Source organism: Leishmania infantum, chromosome 34 (assembly GCF_000002875.2).
Source record: "Leishmania infantum JPCM5 genome chromosome 34".
Lineage (NCBI taxonomy): Eukaryota > Euglenozoa > Kinetoplastea > Trypanosomatida > Trypanosomatidae > Leishmania > Leishmania infantum.
This window is the reverse complement of record NC_009418.2, coordinates 285,706-308,802: the sequence shown is the minus strand read 5'-3', so window position 1 is coordinate 308,802 and position 23,097 is coordinate 285,706. Positions and strand designations below refer to the sequence as shown.

Here is a 23,097-nt window from a genome sequence, read left to right as displayed (position 1 = left end):
GGCCAGCGACAACGAGCGGCTGGCCACCGAGCTGGAGAGGGCGCAGGAGGAGGCCGAGACACTGGCGGCCGAGCTGCAGAAGGCGCAGGAGGACGGGGAGAGGCAGAGGGCCGACAACCGCCAGCTGGCCAGCGACAACGAGCGGCTGGCCACCGAGCTGGAGAGGGCGCAGGAGGAGGCCGAGAGGCTGGCCGGCGATCTCGAAAAGGCGCAGGAGGAGGCCGAGAGGCTGGCCGGCGAGCTGCAGAAGGCGCAGGAGGACGGGGAGAGGCAGAGGGCCGACAACCGCCAGCTGGCCAGCGACAACGAGCGGCTGGCCACCGAGCTGGAGAGGGCGCAGGAGGAGGCCGAGAGGCTGGCCGGCGATCTCGAAAAGGCGCAGGAGGAGGCCGAGACACTGGCGGGCGAGCTGCAGAAGGCGCAGGAGGACGGGGAGAGGCAGAAGGCCGACAACCGCCAGCTGGCCAGCGACAACGAGCGGCTGGCCACCGAGCTGGAGAGGGCGCAGGAGGAGGCCGAGAGGCTGGCCGGCGATCTCGAAAAGGCAGAGGAGGAGGCCGAGACACTGGCGGCCGAGCTGCAGAAGGCGCAGGAGGACGGGGAGAGGCAGAAGGCCGACAACCGCCAGCTGGCCAGCGACAACGAGCGGCTGGCCACCGAGCTGGAGAGGGCGCAGGAGGAGGCCGAGAGGCTGGCCGGCGATCTCGAAAAGGCGCAGAGGAGGCCGAGAGGCTGGCCGGCGAGCTGCAGAAGGCGCAGGAGGACGGGGAGAGGCAGAAGGCCGACAACCGCCAGCTGGCCAGCGACAACGAGCGGCTGGCCACCGAGCTGGAGAGGGCGCAGGAGGAGGCCGAGAGGCTGGCCGGCGATCTCGAAAAGGCAGAGGAGGAGGCCGAGACACTGGCGGCCGAGCTGCAGAAGGCGCAGGAGGACGGGGAGAGGCAGAAGGCCGGCAACCGCCAGCTGGCCAGCGACAACGAGCGGCTGGCCACCGAGCTGGAGAGGGCGCAGGAGGAGGCCGAGAGGCTGGCCGGCGATCTCGAAAAGGCAGAGGAGGAGGCCGAGACACTGGCCGGCGAGCTGCAGAAGGCGCAGGAGGACGGGGAGAGGCAGAGGGCCGACAACCGCCAGCTGGCCAGCGACAACGAGCGGCTGGCCACCGAGCTGGAGAGGGCGCAGGAGGAGGCCGAGAGGCTGGCCGGCGATCTCGAAAAGGCGCAGGAGGAGGCCGAGAGGCTGGCCGGCGAGCTGCAGAAGGCGCAGGAGGACGGGGAGAGGCAGAAGGCCGGCAACCGCCAGCTGGCCAGCGACAACGAGCGGCTGGCCACCGAGCTGGAGAGGGCGCAGGAGGAGGCCGAGAGGCTGGCCGGCGATCTCGAAAAGGCGCAGGAGGAGGCCGAGAGGCTGGCCGGCGAGCTGCAGAAGGCGCAGGAGGACGGGGAGAGGCAGAGGGCCGACAACCGCCAGCTGGCCAGCGACAACGAGCGGCTGGCCACCGAGCTGGAGAGGGCGCAGGAGGAGGCCGAGAGGCTGGCCGGCGATCTCGAAAAGGCGCAGGAGGAGGCCGAGAGGCTGGCCGGCGAGCTGCAGAAGGCGCAGGAGGACGGGGAGAGGCAGAGGGCCGACAACCGCCAGCTGGCCAGCGACAACGAGCGGCTGGCCACCGAGCTGGAGAGGGCGCAGGAGGAGGCCGAGAGGCTGGCCGGCGATCTCGAAAAGGCGCAGGAGGAGGCCGAGAGGCTGGCCGGCGAGCTGCAGAAGGCGCAGGAGGACGGGGAGAGGCAGAGGGCCGACAACCGCCAGCTGGCCAGCGACAACGAGCGGCTGGCCACCGAGCTGGAGAGGGCGCAGGAGGAGGCCGAGAGGCTGGCCGGCGATCTCGAAAAGGCAGAGGAGGAGGCCGAGACACTGGCGGCCGAGCTGCAGAAGGCGCAGGAGGACGGGGAGAGGCAGAAGGCCGGCAACCGCCAGCTGGCCAGCGACAACGAGCGGCTGGCCACCGAGCTGGAGAGGGCGCAGGAGGAGGCCGAGAGGCTGGCCGGCGATCTCGAAAAGGCAGAGGAGGAGGCCGAGACACTGGCGGCCGAGCTGCAGAAGGCGCAGGAGGACGGGGAGAGGCAGAAGGCCGGCAACCGCCAGCTGGCCAGCGACAACGAGCGGCTGGCCACCGAGCTGGAGAGGGCGCAGGAGGAGGCCGAGAGGCTGGCCGGCGATCTCGAAAAGGCAGAGGAGGAGGCCGAGACACTGGCGGGCGAGCTGCAGAAGGCGCAGGAGGACGGGGAGAGGCAGAAGGCCGACAACCGCCAGCTGGCCAGCGACAACGAGCGGCTGGCCACCGAGCTGGAGAGGGCGCAGGAGGAGGCCGAGACACTGGCGGCCGAGCTGCAGAAGGCGCAGGAGGACGGGGAGAGGCAGAAGGCCGACAACCGCCAGCTGGCCAGCGACAACGAGCGGCTGGCCACCGAGCTGGAGAGGGCGCAGGAGGAGGCCGAGAGGCTGGCCGGCGATCTCGAAAAGGCAGAGGAGGAGGCCGAGAGGCTGGCCGGCGATCTCGAAAAGGCGCAGGAGGAGGCCGAGACACTGGCGGGCGAGCTCCAGAAGGCGCAGGAGGACGGGGAGAGGCAGAAGGCCGACAACCGCCAGCTGGCCAGCGACAACGAGCGGCTGGCCACCGAGCTGGAGAGGGCGCAGGAGGAGGCCGAGAGGCTGGCCGGCGATCTCGAAAAGGCAGAGGAGGAGGCCGAGAGGCTGGCCGGCGATCTCGAAAAGGCGCAGGAGGAGGCCGAGACACTGGCGGCCGAGCTGCAGAAGGCGCAGGAGGACGGGGAGAGGCAGAAGGCCGACAACCGCCAGCTGGCCAGCGACAACGAGCGGCTGGCCACCGAGCTGGAGAGGGCGCAGGAGGAGGCCGAGAGGCTGGCCGGCGATCTCGAAAAGGCAGAGGAGGAGGCCGAGACACTGGCGGGCGAGCTCCAGAAGGCGCAGGAGGACGGGGAGAGGCAGAAGGCCGACAACCGCCAGCTGGCCAGCGACAACGAGCGGCTGGCCACCGAGCTGGAGAGGGCGCAGGAGGAGGCCGAGAGGCTGGCCGGCGATCTCGAAAAGGCAGAGGAGGAGGCCGAGACACTGGCGGGCGAGCTCCAGAAGGCGCAGGAGGACGGGGAGAGGCAGAAGGCCGACAACCGCCAGCTGGCCAGCGACAACGAGCGGCTGGCCACCGAGCTGGAGAGGGCGCAGGAGGAGGCCGAGAGGCTGGCTGGTGAGCTGGCGGATAAGGATCCGGAGCTGGCTGCATTTCGGGAGAAGCGGCGTGCCGCGCATGGAGCGCGCGCCGATGAGCCAGAGCTGGCTGCGGCCGACGGCATCTCGACGCGCAATGCCCGCGCAGGTAGCCGAGGCCGCCCCGCTGCGCAGATAAACCCTGCCGCGGAGGCCGTCGACCCCGTCACTATCGCCGCGGAGCCGCTGTACGCTGTCACGCTGGATGAGTACAAAGCCAAGCAGACCGCTCTTGAAAATGCAGTGGAGGTGGCTTGTGCTGCTGAGGAGACTGTGAAGGAAAAGTTGAGGGAAAACTCAGATCTGATGGTAGAACTCGAGAAGGTACGCGATCAAGCTTATGAGATGGATCGTCGGCGCCAAGAGGATGGTGCGGCCATGGAAGGGGAGCTTCTTGTGGTGTTGATGGAGTTGAAGAAGCTGAAGGGAATCAATGATGCGCTGCTGGCGCTACTGCGCGACAAGGAATGCGAAGTAAAGGAACTGCGCTATCACAATGAGCTTTGGGTGGATCCCACCGGGGACAAGAAGCAGGTTGTGACACGGCACACTAAGATATTTGATGGAAACTGGGAGAGGATTGTTCGCGAGCGTCCAGAGGCGCTATTCGCAGCGTTTGTAATTGATTCTAGTAATGCATGCCACGTTCCCGGGGACAACATCAAACAAGTGAGCTTTGATCACGACTAAGTCGCGACTTTCTTGCTCGGGAGGCGGGTGATGTGTGGCGCAGTTCTGAGTGGCGAACGTATGGAAGAGCTGGAGGCGGGGGAACAGCTGCCCGAGCATTTGGCGAGCCCATTGCGCGTTTGCACCACTCCTGCTCCCCCTCTGTTTTCACTCCCTCAACCTGCTTCCGCTTGCATTGTCTTTATCTCGCCTACCTTGCGTGATCTCTACGGCGTTGAAGTAAAGTGTTGTGGTCGTGGTTTTTGTGTGTTTCTGTTTGCATATTCAGGAATAGTAGCCTGTGCTCTTTTTAGGAGGAGGTGGACTTTTCGCTCAGAGCGCATAGCGAGGAGAGAAGGTTGAGAAAGATATGCATTGTCACATTTTCCACCGATGGCACTACTCACGCCTCTCCCCTTCGTGTGTATGACATTGTTTGTATTGGTATGTCGGTAACATTGCGGGGCGATTTGTTGCGGTATCGCGTCCGAGGGGCAGCTTAGAAGCGTTTCGCCGAAAGCGACCCCATGCAGGAATTGGTGGTCGTCACTGTTCAGCAAAAGGAAACAGAAAACAAGCCCGCTGAGGTTGAAGGGGTGCCTTGTATGCTTAGAGAGCTAAAATGTCCATAAATTGCTTGAACTTTACGGCATTTGGTTCATCTTACGCACACAGCACGGTCATATCGCATGTGTCTCTGAACGGAGCACTATTTAGGCGATTGCCTTCATGATTAGGTACATAGGTACCTCCACTGTGCGTTGTTGCCTACACTGCTCATGTGTATGTGAACAGTTGTCGTCTGCACACTGCGTTTTGTATGTAGCTTTCTTTTTTTTATGCGTCCGTTTGAGAATGCAACGTCTACTTTTTCACGTCTGCTCTCTCACTTTAACCTCTCCTTCTGAACTCATATTTGATTGCCACATCGTCCAACACGCGATCCGGCGAACCCAATGGACCGCGGAATCACACACCATCACTAAACTGCAGCAAGTCCCCTCCGCGAGTCAGTCGTCGTCTTGTCATCACGTCACACGTGGAGCCAACGCATGGAAACAAGTCGAAAAGATCGAAAAACGCTTCGCGAGGAAGAACCGCAATTTTGATTTGACAGTCTCAGACGGCGATACGCAAAATAACATTGTTGACAACAACGGACACACAAAACAAAAAGCAGCGGGCCTTCGGTGTGCTGTGGCATTTGCTTTGCGCCCCAGAGCACGCCTATAAGAAACACAAGCGTTGTGTCTTTCTCTTTTGTTTTGCCGCTCCTGCTTGTTTGTACATTTACGTGTAAGACTGCGAGACCGTGCGTACCTTCTCTTCTCTAGAGCTTGCTAAGCTACACGCGCAAGCACAGAAACACCGGTCACATACACATACACGGCACTTTACATCATTTCGACTTCTTTCGAACCCATCCTTCCCCCCCCCCTTTCCGCTACCGCTACCGCCATCCCACTACTCGAAATAGTCAATATTCACTCTTCTTTCGCTGTCGCTCTTCATCTTGGTGTGTCGCCATTGAAAGGCCAACAAAAGAGAGAAAACCGCTTTAAAGAAGCAGAATTGCCTCGAAATATATATTCCCTCAGAGAGCATCTTGAAAGCTGTTTTGCACGAGGAGGGGCGAAGCGTGGTTTGGTTTTGCTTATTTAGGTGGAACATGTTTGGTAATTTTTTCTTTTGCCGCTGAAGCTTCACTGAAAGGGAAAAGGCGGCACTTGTAGAAGTCTTTTTGTTGTTCTCCATAGAGCTGTCAAACGCCGTCACCATTCACCAGACGTTTCTTCCGTCAAGATAGGCTGCAGTCTATGATTCAAGCTCCATCTCATTTTTTTCTCGCTCTGCGTAGGAGTTTTATTTTGTGACCCCCAACTTGTGGGAACGCGCTTCGTACTCGTCGATTGGATACCCCCTTTTCGGATCAGCTGCTCGTTTCAGTCTTCCCTTTCCTTTCTACTTTCCGCGCTCCAAACTACGTAAGGTCCTTCTCATCAACTGGCTGGTAGTAGTGGTCGTCGCTCTACCTCATTTCTTATTTTGAGCGCTGTCCACCGTTTGTTTGTGAGTGGGTGGGTATCGCTGTAGAGTCTTTGCTCATCGCCACGACCCCAGCTCCCCCTCCCCGAGTTTCCTTCGGCCCAGGTGGCGGTAGACTGCCGAGCGACGTGCTACAACGGAGAAAAAAGAGCACACACAGCAAATATACGCCCACTTCTTTTCTTTCTCCGTCTCATACTTTCTTGTGGCTCGCCCTCTTCGATTGTAACCGATGCTCGCTAGATACCTCGATCCTTCAGTTCACCCGCTCAGAGTTGGGCAGGTGGTCGCCTACGACTACCTTCACGCTGCGAAGACGTGGCAGTGGACCCTGGGTACGGTGCGTGAGATCAAGGACTACACGGCCGTCGTGCAGCAGTGGGGCCTTCACACCGGAGACATTGACACGCTGCGCTCCATTCTCCTCAAAGAGGTCGACACGGAAAATGGACGCATGAAGAACTATCATGATATGCTGGCTATCGCACGAGAGAAGCTCGCATCCATCCGCCGTAGCAATGAGGATCGTGTTTCACACGTTCGAGGCCACTTTGACAAGGCTCGTGAAAAAGTAGAGCTCATTGACGAGGTCGATTTGCGCAAGGTCACGGCCCAGGCCGCCCCATCCCCGGTTGCTGTAGCAGTGCTGAAGGCGGTGTGGGCCGTGGCCAAGTGCGATCCCACGGCGGTTGAGTTCTACGAGTGGGCAGATGTGCAACTGGAGTACCGGAAGCCAGCCGCTCTCGATGAGATCGCCAAGACAGACGTTCTCGCGAAGCTCTATCCTTCCGCGGAAAGCCTCCAGCAGTCCCTGGAGCAGGACCCCAAGCTGAACTACAAGGCGGCGGCGCGCGACTCGCCGGTGGTGGCCAGCCTCCATGCGTGGGTCATCACAGCTCTTGCCTACCAGCAGGCGTACAACCTCCTGGCGCACGACAAGCGCATCCAGGAGCAGAACGACGCCATCGCAGCCGCCATTGCTGGCATGAAGGCCTGTCGCGCCAAGATCGCCAAGCTCAAGGACGAGCTGTCTTCAAAGGACACGGCTGCACTCCCTGGTCAGGTCACCTCCTTCACCAGGACGTCAGTCCTCGTGACCATTCCGCTGTCTGCCGTCATCTCTCCCGTCAATGTGGACACCGATGTGAAGCGATGCGTGCTGACTAAGGATGAGGTCGAGCAGATCCCTATCGATGCCAAGATAACACGATATGCCCAAAAACAAAAACTGGCTATCACCGGATCTCACCTTCTCGATCAATACGCTGCCGCCACCACTACACACATCTACGTCACTGAACTGGAAGACCGCCTCTTCTTCTTTCAGCATTACATGGCTTCCGCTCTACGTGACGCACAGACAGCTGCAGTAGACGCACACCAGCGCCTCGCCGTCAGTCTCCATGAGCTAGAGGCGTTCCGCCAGAAGCGCCACGACGCCAAGAAGGCGCGCGCCGCGGAGCCGGAACTTGCGGATGCCGACGGCGTGGAGCCAAGCAGCGGGCCCACCAGCAGTCGCTCTCCCACTGGCCGCGCAGCCCCGCGTGGACAGAGCGCTGCACCGCGCGGCACTGCATCGCAGCAGCACAAGCTCCTCGGCCCCGCCTACCAGTCCATCGACCCGGCTACCATCGCCAACGAGCCGCTCTACGCCGTCACCATCGAAGAGTACAAGGCCAAAGACGCCGCAGGGGAGCGAGCCATGGACGAGGCGGAGCGCATGGCGGACGAAGTGCAGCGGCTCGCCGTGGAACTGGAGGACGCCAAGGCGGCGGCCGACAAGCTGGCGGAGGAGCTCGCGGCCAAGGACGAGGAGCTCGCCGCGCACCGCCAGAAGCGCCACGATGCCCGGCAGGCGCGCGCAAGCGACCCTGCCTTGGCCGCCGCCGACGCTGTCGCGCCGCGCAGCGGGAAGGGAGCAGCATCGCCGCACGTCGGCGCAGTGCAGCGCCAGGCCGTCGACCCTGCCACCGTGCCCGTGGCCCCCGCCGTTATCGCGGAGGAGCCGCTCTACGTGGCCACCGCGGAGGAGCTGCAGCATGTGCGCGACTTCGCAGATCAGCTCGCTGAGGAGCTAGAGGCGTTCCGCCAGAAGCGCCACGACGCCAAGAAGGCGCGCGCCGCGGAGCCGGAACTTGCGGATGCCGACGGCGTGGAGCCAAGCAGCGGGCCCACCAGCAGTCGCTCTCCCACTGGCCGCGCAGCCCCGCGTGGACAGAGCGCTGCACCGCGCGGCACTGCATCGCAGCAGCACAAGCTCCTCGGCCCCGCCTACCAGTCCATCGACCCGGCTACCATCGCCAACGAGCCGCTCTACGCCGTCACCATCGAAGAGTACAAGGCCAAAGACGCCGCAGGGGAGCGAGCCATGGACGAGGCGGAGCGCATGGCGGACGAAGTGCAGCGGCTCGCCGTGGAACTGGAGGACGCCAAGGCGGCGGCCGACAAGCTGGCGGAGGAGCTCGCGGCCAAGGACGAGGAGCTCGCCGCGCACCGCCAGAAGCGCCACGATGCCCGGCAGGCGCGCGCAAGCGACCCTGCCTTGGCCGCCGCCGACGCTGTCGCGCCGCGCAGCGGGAAGGGAGCAGCATCGCCGCACGTCGGCGCAGTGCAGCGCCAGGCCGTCGACCCTGCCACCGTGCCCGTGGCCCCCGCCGTTATCGCGGAGGAGCCGCTCTACGTGGCCACCGCGGAGGAGCTGCAGCATGTGCGCGACTTCGCAGATCAGCTCGCTGAGGAGCTAGAGGCGTTCCGCCAGAAGCGCCACGACGCCAAGAAGGCGCGCGCCGCGGAGCCGGAACTTGCGGATGCCGACGGCGTGGAGCCAAGCAGCGGGCCCACCAGCAGTCGCTCTCCCACTGGCCGCGCAGCCCCGCGTGGACAGAGCGCTGCACCGCGCGGCACTGCATCGCAGCAGCACAAGCTCCTCGGCCCCGCCTACCAGTCCATCGACCCGGCTACCATCGCCAACGAGCCGCTCTACGCCGTCACCATCGAAGAGTACAAGGCCAAAGACGCCGCAGGGGAGCGAGCCATGGACGAGGCGGAGCGCATGGCGGACGAAGTGCAGCGGCTCGCCGTGGAACTGGAGGACGCCAAGGCGGCGGCCGACAAGCTGGCGGAGGAGCTCGCGGCCAAGGACGAGGAGCTCGCCGCGCACCGCCAGAAGCGCCACGATGCCCGGCAGGCGCGCGCAAGCGACCCTGCCTTGGCCGCCGCCGACGCTGTCGCGCCGCGCAGCGGGAAGGGAGCAGCATCGCCGCACGTCGGCGCAGTGCAGCGCCAGGCCGTCGACCCTGCCACCGTGCCCGTGGCCCCCGCCGTTATCGCGGAGGAGCCGCTCTACGTGGCCACCGCGGAGGAGCTGCAGCATGTGCGCGACTTCGCAGATCAGGCTGCCCATGATGCAACAGCGAGGGAAGCGGAAGTTGCTGGTACCGTGGAGAATCTGAGAAATGAGTTGGATGATGTGCGCGAGATGAATGCTAAGTTAGAAGACGAAGTTTTTGCTTTGAAAGAGCAACTGTCGGACGCTGAGGATGCATACAAGAAGTTAGCAGGCGCTCTGGTAGTCGCCGAAGACGAGCGTCAAGAGCTGTGTGACGATCTGGAGGCCGCCTTAGACGAGCTTGAGCAGAAGAAAGATGAATACGATGAACTGCTCGGCAACTTGGAGGAGGTTCAGGGTTTGCTGGAAGCTGCTGACGTTGCTGGGCGAACCGCTGTGGAGGCGTTGGAGCAGCGAAACCGAGACATGGCGGACCTGCAGGGCGAGTTGGCCAATGCGCTGGACGCCAGCAAAGAAAATGAGAATCTTCGTGCACTGCTGGATGCCAAGGAGAGAGAGATCGATAGACTGAAAGAGTACAACAGTTTCTGGACTGACACTGTCGGCACCGGAAAGCAGAAGGTAACACACAGGCTCACAAAGATCTTCGATGGCGACTGGACTCGTTTGATGCGTCATAGACCTGAGGCACTGAAGGCAGCGTTCGTGATTGATTCCAGCAACGCATGCCACGTGCCCGGAGACCAGATTGTGCAAGTAGATTTCGATCACGATTAGTAAGAACGGTGTCGATGGGAGTTTTTCTGCTTTGTAAGAGCCCGTCATCAGTTTTCTCTGCTTGTTTTGGTTCGCATTTTCGCTGAGCAAGACGCGCTGGTTTGCGCCTCGATCATGTTGGTACTGGTCCCTTGAAGTGGGTGAGAGCGCCTCATCGGTTATTTGGTTTGTGGAGTGAGTGTGCTGGCGTTCTCATACCGCAGAGCGTGTATTCTGCCACGTGCTTATTTTTTTCATTGTATTATGATTCCTCAGTCATCTGTTCATGGTGAACGCGCCCGTTGTCACCATTTTTTCCTTGCGCTATCCCTCTTTGATTCCATAGTGATCCACTCTTGAAGTAAGCGTTGGCTCGTTTTGCAGGACATTTGTGAGCTTTTCTCACACTATCGTCTTGCCTGATACGTGGAGTTACTTCAGTGTAGTTTGCTGCCGTGTTTGTGCTTTTGTTCGTAGACTGTCTTGACGATCATAGTTCCTTCATCCTGTTGTTTGCAGGTGTGTCTTGTATGTCTGAGGACGACGCCTGGCTCACCGGTTGCTCAGTTCATCGTCTGTCTGTGTACGTGTTCAATAGTGTTTCTTTCTCTCGGACCACTGAGGTGTAGACTCTCGCTTACACGCCTCAAGAAAAAAAATGCCTACGTTCGCTCTGTTGTGCTGCCCGTGTGCTTCGCCGTTCGCTGCACATCAATGTAGCTGTGTGCAGTCTCGCTCAGAGCTGCGCCCCGTCCTTGCGACGCTGGCATCACGGTGCTGCCTTCTACTTTGACCCCCTCAACCTTCTCTTTCCCACGCTCGTAACTTCTGACCATCGCACAGCCAAAACAAGTCGAAATTTGGTTGGGACTTCACCTGCGCGCACTGTCGCTTCTCAACCGCCCGCCATCGCAGTGATTTGGCGTGTGCGTCATCACACTCAGCTTCCTTCCGCTGAAACCAAACAGCTAAGAATCATGGCGGTATTTTCATGTCTGAAATGCGGCTATGCCTACGAGTTCCTCGTCTCAAATAGCTTCACTCGTAGGCTCCTCACACGAACAGATCACTGTCCCAAGTGCGATCGCCTTTCCACGTTCCGGTTCATGAGCGTGAGCGGCATGGTTGGGCGGATGCCTTACAAGCCGGTGGATACACCTGGACCGTCCTACGCTACTTTATACTGGCGCAAGCAGCGAAGCGGAAAGACCGCGTCACAGCCGTTAAATGAGGTTTGTAACAAGAATGAATTTTGATGCTGTTGGCCCACCGAATGCAAAACCGAAACCTTGAAAAGAAATGCAACGTTTTTGGCGTCCCCCGTGCGGCTTTGATGCCTCTGCGTGGTGCGCCTCGCCCTCCTCCGCCCTTCAGCCGGCTACCAACCCACCCCACCCCTGCGCCAAACCCCACCGCCCCCCGCCGCAGGCTGGCCAGCCCCGCAGGCCCCCCCCCACCCACCACCAAGCAAAAAAAAACGCGGGACGGGAAACCGGCACCCGCCACGCCGACCGCGCCCACCCCAAACGAAAGCCGGCGCCAGGCAAAAAACGAAGGGAATGAAAGCGCCCCAGATCCGGGAGAAAGGGGCCTAAACCGCAAGCTGAACGTGCCGACCCGCCAAAACACCCCCCCCCCCAAACAAAAGCCCGACCCGCCGCCAGAGGACCAACACATTGCGCAAAGCAACGGCAGACAGGCCCCGCGGCAGCCCCAAACATCACCCGCCCCACACCGCACAAGCCGGCAGCGGGGGTAGCATGGGAAACGTTGAAGCCAAGTTGAAAATTCACCAACCATATGAAGGCCACAAAGGCGTTCCCCCCAGCAAAACCCCACCGCCACCAGCCCGAAAAACGCCACGGGGCCGGTGGTGTACGGGCCCCTGGCCCTTCCAAAACCGCGGGCAGCCCGCGCCCCCTGCCCCCGGGCCACCGAAAAAAAAAAGGCCCAAGAAAATAGACCCTCGGCCAAAGCCACCCCTTACAGGCCATAGGCGCGCACAAACCCACGCGGGTGCTTGCCGATTTCGAAGGGTCGACAAGCACAAAACGAGAAGCCGCATAGCCGCCCACCCCGCCTGGCCTTTGCTTCGGCAGACCCCTCGGGGCCGGCACCACCACACGCGCACCCCCAGCCCCCATGAGCCGCGCCAGGCCAGAAAGACAAGCGAAAAGAACAGCCCCGACACCCCCCAGGCGCCGCAAGGGCATCGCCAACCCCCCCCCCCCGACGAAAAATGCAAAAACAAGAAATGCGCCACACATCCCGCTACCGACTATTTTTCCATGGAAACGGGCGTGCCGCGACCGAGGCTTTCCAAAGAAAAAAAAACAGCAATTGAAAGGAATACCAAACGAAGCTTAGGGGAGAATCGAAAAAGACACATTAGCAAACATTAAAAAAAAAAAACACTTTCCTTTACCGACACCCGGATGAAACAAGGCTTCGCGCGCCCCATCTTCCCCTGGTCGCTTAAAAAAGCCCCCCCCCCCTGTTTTCTGTCTTCGGAAAACCGACGCGCTGGGTGCTTTGTTTGCGACCGGCCCCCAAAAAAAACCAGACGGAGAAAGCCGGAAAAACACCAAGAGAATTTTGCCATTTTCGAGCCTCCAAAACAGCAGAAACACCAAAGGGTAAACAGACATGCTTGTTTCAAGCGAAAACATCCTATCGATCACCCTGGGGCACAACATCAAAATATTTCAGGCTGAAAACCCCAAACCCTTCCTCCGGAAAAGGCCTCCACCCCCTATGCCGAAACGCTTTGCCTCCCCCCACACCCCGCGTTTGTCAAAAACGCCCCCCGCGCAAATCCCCGATGCACGCTTTTGCCAGACGCACAGATTTTGGTCCCCGAAAGCTTTTTGAGGGCAGGTTTTTTTTTTTGCACATGCAAAGCGCGCCAAACCCTTTCAAAATGCGCGGCGGAGGAAGAATAAACAGCGAAACCCGCGGGCAAATAATTCAGAAAAAGAAAAACCCGTTTTTATAAATGATTTTCGGAAAACAGCCCCCCTTTTGTCTGGAAAATATCTGGCGAGAAGGAAAAGTTATTTTGGTGTGAACATGCGCGGTGCGTGTGCTGTGGTTTATCCCCCTTCTCGCGGCTACACCGACGATTTTAAAAGAAACGCTACAGAAAGTCAAAACCATGCTGGTTCGGAAAAAAGGAAGCGCCACAAAAAAAAGCAACGAAAAGGAAAACTTAAAGGCGGCCTGGCCCTGTGCTGGCCTGCGAAGCGTTTCTTTTAAAAAAACTGACCCGGAAAGCGGCAGCCTCTTGCATGCGGGTTCCTCTTTCTGCCGTTTCCTTTGTTCTGCGGTCTTTTTTTAGAGGGCGGCCTTCGCGTGTTTTCGCCTTCTCGTGGGGTTTGGCCCCGCGCAGCGGGGCCGCTTTTCTGCGGAGGGCCCCCACAAGCTGTCTGCACGGCGGCGGGTGAAAAAGAACGGCGGCTTTGGAAGCAAGGAAACCCGGGCGGCCGCGCCGCCAACGGCGACCCCCCGGCCGAACGCAAATACACCAAGATCTTCGACGCCAGCATGCGCGGCCCGAAACGGCCCCCACCCCGATGCTTCTTACACGCACGGCCCTCACGGCGCATTAAGCAGACCGTGGTCGGCGGGAAAAAAGGTGCTTTGAAGCAGCACCAGTGGCAGATACACAGCGCGATGCCGCGCCCACTTGTTTTTTTTTCCATGTTTGGGGGCGGTGGCTGTGTTTAAAGAAGTCTTTCCAGTGGCGCACGGGGGTGGGCGGAAAATTTCAAGGGGCGAAAAGGTTTTCCAAGGACGACAAAACACAGGTTTTTCGGACCCAAGCGCGTTTTTTGCCGGGTAATGGATCTTGAAAGGGTGTGGTCGTGGGCGGCTTTCACTTTTTCCCCGGTGTGAAGGCATTTTGCCGGTTTTGGGGTGACCCCATGATATTCCCAGGGTTCTTGGTTTTGCACGCGATAATTTTGCTGGTTTGGGGATAAAATTCGTTTTCCTTTTTGGCTTCTTTTTTGCGGGGTGGGGGGTGGTGGGCTTTTGTAAGCGGGGCGTTGCTGGGTGGGCCTTTTCGTGGGCCTGGCTACGGCGTTTGGCGAAGCTTGTTTTTTTCTTGAAAATCCCGGGGCCCCCTGGTGTTTATGGGCTTTTTCGGGGCAGCTAAAGCGCGTGGGGCGAACGGTCTTTTTTCATGAATCGGGGGCCCCCGTGGTGCCGAGGGCCTTGGCGGGAACCACGGCCGGAAAACGCCCCCCCCCCCGAATGGTTGCCCAGGCGTCTGGCCCTTTGCGGCTGGGGGTCTTTCTTCGTTTCCTGCCTTCCGGGGGGGGGGGGGCTGCTTGGGGTGTCTTGGCCCTTGCCGGGGCTGTGGGCTGCACGCCTTTCCAGGGAAACCACGCGCCAGCAGACCGCAAATTCCGCTTATGTGTTGCGGCTTTGTTCTAAACCAGGGTCGTCGTTGTGGTTTCTGCTCTCGGTGGCTTTGGGGGGGAGGGGGTGCCGGCGGTCGAAAATCATGCTCCTGTGGGTTAGCTGTTGGGCTTTTGGGCTTCGCCCGCCGTTTCGTCAGCATGCCAGGCGCTCGCGGTTTCGGGGGCTTGGGGCGGTGCGGGGGGGCTTTCCCTATGCCGGGCCGGCGGCCGTTCCTTGCGTGGGGGCTGTTGGTCCCCTCGTTGGGGCGCCCGGCCGGGTGGCTGTTGCGGGTTGGGTTCGGGGTCCTGTGTGTTTGGGGGTTGGGGCCTGCGCGGCGCGGCGCGGCCCTCTGGCGGGCGCTTTCTCGTCGGGCCGCGCGTTTTTCGTGTGTGCTCGGGGGATCCCCCGGCAGGGTGTGGGGGGCCCAAGCGACCGGGCTCCCACGGTCATGCGGGGTCTGGTGGGGCGCGAGGTTTGCCGCAAAGGGTTGGCGGTGGCGCGGGGTTTTGGCAGATAAATGGGTGCGAAGTTGCGGCTTCCTACTTCAGCCACGTCGGTGGGGCAAATGGTGTGTGGGGCTGTGTTTTCACTTCCCTTTTGTCAAAACTTAGTTTGTTAAGCGAGAAAGGCAAAAAAAAGCTTATTTCGCGCGTTGACACCCAAAGGCGTACGGGGGGAGGTTTGTGCGAAGGGGCTTGTCTCCGCCAAACCTTCGTTGGTGCGGTTGCGCGGGGGGAAAGGCTCTTCGCAAAGTTGTTTCCTGGGGCGCGGCGGGTGGGGTTTGCGTCGTTGGTTCTGCAAGGGGTAAGCGCGGTGGGGTTGCTTTGGTTCTCTATCAGGTATGCCTTTTCCCTGGTTGCTTTGGTGTGGTCGGTTGTGCTTTTTGGGGCTTCGGCGCGGGGGTTGTTTCCGGGCCTTTCGTTCTGGTGGTGTCCGTTTTGCCCTCCGCGCGCCTCCGGGGTGGCGCCTTCGTTAAAAGCGCCTGGTGGGGCCAGGTCTGTGCTGGGGGGGGGTGGTCGGGCGGCTGCCGGCGGCGGTGGCGCGTCTTGCTGGCGCCGCGGTGTGTTCCTGCTGGCGTAGCGTTGGGGGCGGGGGCCCTTTGGCGGCGCCCCCGCGGATGCTGGCGGCGGGGCAAGAAAGGGGGGGTGGGCTTTGGAGGGCGAGGGTGAGCCGCAAGGGGCACGCGGGCCAAGGTCATTTGGAGTGTCGGCCTCCCGCCCCGAGTTAAGGACGACTGGGCAATTTCAGGCGAGTAAATGTGCCAACGGCGTTCCCAGGCGGTAAAGGACAAAACAGCTGACATGGCGCTAATTGGTGTGCTCTGGTGGGGGGACACTGTGCAGGTACGCGGCAGCCGGTTCTGCCAACCTCAAGTTGCGGTTTCAAACCCAGCAAGAGCAAATCACTCAGTCCTTGTTCCCGTTTCACACAAAGATATCCACAAGCGGCCCATCACCCAGGACCCAGTGTGCGACTCAGAGGTACGACTCCAAGTCCTCCAAACAGTTGACCTCCTCTTTTGACAAGTGCGCGACACACCTGCCCTTCTCTATGACGATGACGCTATCGCACAGGGACATGATAGTCTCCAGGCGGTGTGCAATGAGAAGGACGCCGCTTTTCACGGCGCTGCTGTCGCCGTTGTCCTTACCACCGCGGCATAGCATCTCTTCTTTGATGACTCGTTGGATCAGGTCATCCGTGCGTCGGTCCACCCGTGAGCTAACTTCGTCCAGTAAAACCACGTGTGGCCGGTGCAGGATAGCGCGGGCGAGGCACAACAGTTGGCGTTGTCCGGCGGAAAGGTTTGATCCACCAGCGGTGACGACGTGGTCCAGCGCGCGGGTGGCGACGTCGACGGTAGAGGTTGGCGATGCGGTAGAGTCAGAGGCGGACTCCGCCGCGTCGCGGGTTGCTGATGACGCAACCTCACCGTCGCTGCCAGTTACGGCTGGCTGTCCCGGGGCTGGCACGGCGTACGACGGCTCGAGAAGTTCATCGAGAGCCACCTTCCGCAGAACCGCGCTCAGACGCACGTCGAGCGCCTCCGCGTCAACTGTGACCCGCGGCTCACCAGATGCCTCCCGAGACGCGGCACTGCCGTCATCGAGGCCGAGTATGAGATTGCTGCGACATGTGCCTTGCAGGAGAAGCGGTTCCTGAGAGACCAGCTGGAAGTAGTTCTTGCGAAGCTCATGCTGCGGGAGATGGATCGCGTTGAGTTGTCGTGCCTTTGGCTTTGGCGAGGAAGAAAAAAGTGCTCCAGGAATACGGATTTCACCCTCCACGACATCCATGAGCCCAAGCAAGGCGTTGAAGAGGGACGACTTGCCGTTGCCTGTACGGCCAATCAGGCCCACACACTCGCCCGGGCGCAGCGTGAAACAGATGTCCGACAGCACCCACGGAAGTTGTGGCTGGTATTTCGCACACAGGTGGCGTACATCGAGCAGCAGGCACGTGTCCGGTTCCGTGGCGGCGCGCTGCTCCGACGCCGAGGACTCATCATCGCTGCAACCCTCTGCGGCTGCTGGTGTATCCTCCTCTGGTATCTCTTCCTCGAGGCGCAGAAGCTGCTCAGCGCTAACGAACTGGTTCTGAAACATGCCGAAGCGCCGGCACAGCATCGACAGGGAGCGCGACGCGGTCATGCTGGAAATGATGCCCAGTCCGGCAAACGCCGCGCTGCCGGCGGACGTCGTCGCCGACAGACACACCGTCAGAACGGAAAGGAGTGCGAGCGCTGAAGTCAAGGCAAGGGCGACAAACTCCAGCCGCAGGGCAACCCAGCGATCCGCGGTAAGGCCGGCGTTGGCGGCGACGTGAACAGCGTCGAGTGCCTCGTTCATCTCCTGCACAAGCTGGTTCTGCAGTACCGAACCGAAGGCTCGAATCGTGATTGCCCCGTTCACAGCATCCTTCATGACGGCAACTGATCGACTCTGCAGCACACCTTCCAGCGCGCGAACTTGCTTGGTGAAGGATAGAAAGCGAACTGTCAGATGGTAGAAGAGAAGCGCGGATATCGGAAGCACAGCGATGAAAGGGCCGAAGTGGATAGCGTTGAAGCACACCATGCCGAAGAGCTGGAGAATTGTTAGAAAGATGAGCTGAACCGACTCGCCAAGGGCGCGATCTACCACTTCCTGATCGCGACTGAGAATCTGCAAGAGCCGACTGGATGGAATGCGGTCGAAGTAGGAGACCGGGGCCTTGAACAACTTGCGCACTGCGTGCAGCTGCAGCGCGTCGGCCATGCGCTGATACGAGCGGAAAAAGTAGTCGGTGCGGATCATCGACAGCAGCGCGGCACTTAAGCCGATGAAGGCGTACGTTCCGAGGAACTGCGCGACAACAGTGTCCAGCACAAAAGGGTTGCGCCACACAACAGGAACACCAAAGATGGTGAAGACGGGGACCACCGGTGGCGGTGGTGGCGCCGGCGTAGCCTTGTCGCCTCGCAGGACGACAAGAGACAGCATGTCGAGCATGAACTTGCGCGCTCGCTGGGACTTGGTACTGCGCAAAATGGTCTCGTAGGCTGCATTGCGCTTATCGTAGAGGGAAATGTACACACCCAGCCAGTTGTCCATCAGCGTCCGGAAAAGCTGCATGGACACACTGAGCACAAAGAACCACAGGAGCCGCCCGCCGCCAATGTACTCGATGAAGAGCCGGCGCAGATCCGCGGCGCGTGGGAGAAGGGAATCGATGCCGGTCGCAGGCGGTCGCACGGATGGCGCCGATGACGACTTGGGTGATGTTTCTGCCACCGGCTTCGACTTTGTGGACGGAGGAAAAGTGGAATCGTTCTGGCGCGTCGACAAATCCGCCGCCGCAGCGCCAGCAGCCTGGTATTGAATAGACCGTCGTTGCTCTTTTGTCGCCGCCGCTGCCGTCGCGTTGCGCCACGCGCTCTTCTGCTGATGCACTTGGTCCTCCGTCGGCGCCTGGTGGGTCATGTCCTCGTGCAGTGTGCCATCTGGCCACAGATGGAGCACGCGATCTGGCATCAGCAGACTCACTGCAGCGTGTGTGGCGAGCACAACAGTTTTTGTGCGGCGCTGCGCGGCGGAGGAGGATCCTGCGCCAGCGCACAGGAGTCCATGGAACAGGTTCGCAATGATGTGTTTCTGCACCTCAACATCGAGTGCGGAGAGCACATCATCAAAGATGAACACGTCCGTCTCGCTGTAGCGGTACACAGCACGCGCTAGCGCCACTCTCGCGCGCTGTCCCCCCGACAACTTCGAGCCACCCTCACCCACCATGGTGCGATCACCCTTTGCCAGCGCCTTGATGTCATTCTTGAGGGCGCAGGCTTCGAGCACCCGATTGTACCACTCTCTCTCCGTCGCGCTCTCGGGGACGTCGTCGGAGACGAGGCGAATGTTCTCTCGCATAGTCCCCTGGCGCAACCACGGCACCTCGGCACAGTACACCACACGGCCGCCCACCTGAAATCCCTGACTATCGGACGAAGCCCTTGTCTCCGATGACGCTACTGTTGTGCTTCTCGTGCTCGTGGCATGACTGCCATTCGGCATGACGTACAGCTCTCCCAGCATGGAAAGTAGCAGGGCGCTTTTCCCGCACCCTGTGGGACCATGCACCATGACAAACTCACCGGGAAAGATGTTGAGGGTGATGCCGTGTAGAACGACCGCGCGAGAGCCGCTCTCCCGCGGACTACTATATGCGCTGAGCATAGAACTTGAAGGGGCATCCTCTTCCCCTCTCCTGTCACTTTCTTTGGACGCAGCGTTCGGTGAACGGGTATAGCCGCGCGACCCTTTCGGGGAGTTGCAGGAGAGCGCGTTGTCGAATGCGATTTGATCTGCCACGGCTGCCTGCGTGTTCCATGCGAATGTGCCACGCTCACATCGCACTTCGCCCGCCCTCACAGCTACGGCGACCGACGGCTGTACGTCTCTCGCCGCACCCTCGCCGTTTTGCTGACGTAGGCGATGCTCCACGTAGGCGGTGCTGGCGTTCTCGCCGGCTTCGAGCTCGGAGAGAAAGCGTTCGATGCGTAGCATCGAGGTGTAGCCGCGAGAAACTTGCGAGTAGAGGTGCGGCAGCGTCCAGACAGGGAACCGCATCACCTGCAGCGCCGCCATCGTCGGCACCAACACCGCCGCCTCCATGACGCCACCAGTGAGAAGGTACGACCCGCAGCACACGAGCGCGACCAGCAACGTTGTCACCTCCGTTTGCGCCGCAGCGACGCTCTCTGCTTGTCCAACGAGCTTCGTTCCATCACTCTCTCTCACGCGGGCTTCCTCCACACGCCCAACGAGGCACTCTTCCAGTGCCATGGACTTCACTGTGCGCATTGACGAGAGGGCAGCGGTGAGATCGCTGAGGCGAGACTCATTGTTCTTGGCTTGCTGCTGCGCTGTGCGCACGCGGGCGGCACTGCTACGGTTCAGGGGAATCAGCGCGATGAGAGCGGCAAACGTAGCGAGCGTAGAGAAGAGCCCGACGTATGTGTACATACTCATCAAGGATGATATGATCACAAAGGGGTGGCCCCACACGTTGTGCAAGAAGATGAGGCAGTCGGCGCAGTTGGTGATGTCGACGGTGAGAAGCGACATGACTTCGCCTTCGCGTGATAGCGTAGCGGTGGTGGTCACTTCCTCAGCTGTTGGTATTGCCGTTGACAAGGACAGCGCATCTTTTACTCTCCCGTCGTTCTTCTCACTCGGGCGAGTGGGGGAATGCGGGATGTCGGATGCCGACGGTGACATGGGGGCCCTCTTGCCGCCACCGCCCCTGCCTCCACCGGTGTACGCCAATGGCGTTGCCAGAGATTGCCGCAGCAACAACGTCTTCAATGCAGAGGCGGACTTGAGGCAGGAGGCATACAGGTGGGTCAGGTACAGCTGGAAAAAGAGAGCTTGAAGCGACACGACTAGAATGAGACTCAGGCAAATCAGGAGGCCGCGGCCGAGGTAGTTCTGACGTACGCTGATGTTCGATGTGCTCACCTCCTTCAGAAAGGCCACCAGCGACTTCACGACTCGCGGGGCCAGCAGCGACAGCAGGTCTTGCGTCAGCTTCAGCGGGACACAGACGAGCACAAACTGACGGCCGCTGGGGTGGCGCAGAAACACGCGAAAGAGCGACGAGCCACTCCGGACAGGACCCCATTCGCCATGTCGGGTGTCCGCTCCGCGCGCGGAGGGAGGGAGGAAGAAGACTGCGAAGGCATGCAACAGGACGCGGCGGATAGGTTCTGTGATGGCCATAAAACTGCGCTCCAACCACCTAACCTCTCCGCGAGCAGCAGGCTCGTGTCGGCGCTGCCACAGCGTCCACGCTGGCTCGTCGATAGTGTCTCGCGTGCGAAGAGAGCGTGGAAGTCGCGGCAGTCGGTCCACTACACGCAGCAGTGCGCGCCAATGACCACGTCCGTCATCGGTGATGGAGGACAAGGGCGGAGGCGAGAAGGTGTTGAGGGGGGAGAGCAGAGTGAAGTTCATGAGAGGGCTGAGCCAGCTGTCCGTCACCAACGAGGCAAACGAGGCTGTGTTCGGGTTGGGAAAGGCGTCGCCGGGGCGATGGGCTGCTTCCGTTGGGGGGCCAACGCGCCTGCGGTCACCCACGCCACGCCTTACCGTGCCCAGCACCTGCCCTCGCATGTCTTCCTCCTCCTCCTCCGTGTCCGACGCTGTCATGCCAGGAGAGCAGCCTGAGAGCAACGGTGTGGCAGTGAAAATATTGGGGCACAGGTGAACCGCGTTGGTGGCCTTGCGGGACCGCTTCCAGAGAGCGCCGCATACGGGACACCGCTCCCACCCGTTGGGTATGAAAAGGGGCCGCACCCCGACAAGCGCGTGAAAGAGGCGTTGCGCATCCAGCGCTACTACAACTCCCAGTACCACCTTCACGAATATGATCACAAATGCGCCAGCGGCGATGGCGTCGGCTGTTGAGTCGAACAGCTGCGGAGGGAGAAGCAGCGAGGCCTCGATTTGAAAGCTGGCGATGGCTTGATGACGCACCTGCAGTTGACGCAGAGAAGCATACGTCGGCTCCGTTGCCCCAGGCACGCGGCGCGTCTTGTCCGCAGCGCTCTTCGTGGCTTCTGTCGAGTTCAACACAGGGTAGCTCATGAACCAGGCCAGCTCGACAGCAGCCAGAGCGAAACGAAGCATGCTGTCATACCCGTTGCCATACCGCACGGTGATGTGCAGTGGCACTGGCTTCCGCGAGCCACTCCGCTCCAGCTGCCGTCGACTTCTACACAGCGCTGTGAGGCTGCTGAGGAAACCGGTGAAGAGCCGCAACGCAGCGAGTACACTGTTGAGACAGATGAATGCAAGCCCGAAGAAGAGCACCATGCTAGACGGAGACTTCCACAAAAAGGCAAGAATTTCTCGTGACGCCGCAAGCGCGCCTGTCACTCCCGTGCCGCCCTTCGTCTTCAATACATCCACTAGTCCATGCAGCAGTGTCTGGTCTACAGACCGACAAATTCTGTTGCATACACGAATGAATGCCTCCTTGGCCAGGTCGGTTTTGGTGACGTTGGCACTCGTGAAAGTGATCGTCGCGTTGAAGAATTGGTCCACCAGTTGCCCCCACAGAATGTGAACAAAGCACAGGTGAATCAGAAAGAAGGCGTATCCCGGGATACGCCGCAGCACACCATGCACGAGAAAGGTGGCGCGACTCCGCGATGCTCTGACTTCAGCGCCCGTCAAGGTACTGCTTGGCATGGCAGGCGCCTTTCCCATTCTGCCACTCCTCCGCTCCTTTGTGTTTTTCTGTGGTGAAGCACACACACACGGGAATGCGGAGTGGTAGATGCGTGTCAGAGGCAGAGCCTGAGGAGAGCGAAGCGCACCTTGTTACCTACTCTGAGTTGTCACGGGAACTCCCTCACAGTGAGGTTGCCAGCACGACCAAACGGCAAGGGAGAGAGAGAAAGGAGAGCGCCCAGGAGGGGAGGAGTGACGGCCCCCCTACCCCCCAAAAGAAAAAAGAACAGGTGAAAAGGAAAGTGGACAGAAAGGCCAAAAAAGACAGAAAACAACGTGATAAAGACACACACACACACACACACACACATACACACGCAGAGAGAGAGAGAACGAGCGAAAACGGGTACAAAAGAGCTAACAAGAAAAAGCTCGCAGAGAACGGGCCACACCAAATCGCACTCCCTCGCCTAGGTGCTTCTCTTCTTTTTGATTTCTTCCGCTTGCGATGAGCCTCAGCACCTGCCAGTTGTACGACGACAAGAAACAAAGGTGTGTGTGTATGTGTGTGTAAGGGAGGCTCTTTCGTGTATGGCAAGCGCCGGCAGAGCAGTAATGCGTTGGCACGCCAGGAAGAACAGTTATACACTATCTAGCACACACATACACACACACACAGTACAATACCAAATACACAACAAAAAAAAACACAATACTCACACACAAGTCCACAGAGGAGAGAGGGAGAGGGCAGCAGTACGGCAACGAGATGATTGACAAAAAAATAAGAAAGGAACAAAACGGACAGCGATCGGTGTTGCTGAAGCATGCGCTTCGAAAGACAAGAGACACCTGCACGAACGCCAAGACAGCACCGGAGCAAAGGATCTAATGAGAAGCCCCCTTTCTTTGTGCTTGTCAGAGTCTGTCCGGCTTTAACACAGG

The 23,097-nt window shown here is 60.3% G+C and overlaps 3 protein-coding genes across 3 annotated transcripts; 2 read left to right on the top strand and 1 right to left on the bottom strand.

Annotated features, from left to right (window-relative positions):
* Window positions 1-3,969, top strand: LINJ_34_0710 (conserved hypothetical protein; the record flags this gene model as incomplete). The annotated part of the gene is made up of 1 exon (XM_001468421.2): window positions 1-3,969. A coding segment is annotated over one exon (3,969 nt), but the record flags the coding sequence as incomplete, so codon positions are not given.
* Window positions 3,970-6,226: 2,257 nt separating this feature from the next.
* On the top strand, window positions 6,227-10,060 carry LINJ_34_0700 (conserved hypothetical protein; the record flags this gene model as incomplete). The annotated part of the gene is made up of 1 exon (XM_001468420.1): window positions 6,227-10,060. One exon carries the CDS (start codon window positions 6,227-6,229, stop codon window positions 10,058-10,060), a length of 3,834 nt encoding a protein of 1,277 aa, XP_001468457.1.
* Window positions 10,061-15,918: 5,858 nt separating this feature from the next.
* Window positions 15,919-22,188, bottom strand: putative ABCC8 (ATP-binding cassette protein subfamily C, member 8; the record flags this gene model as incomplete). Its single annotated transcript, XM_001468419.2, has 1 exon — window positions 15,919-22,188. One exon carries the CDS (start codon window positions 22,186-22,188, stop codon window positions 15,919-15,921), a length of 6,270 nt encoding a protein of 2,089 aa, XP_001468456.1.
* Between the last annotated feature and the right edge of the window lie 909 nt (window positions 22,189-23,097).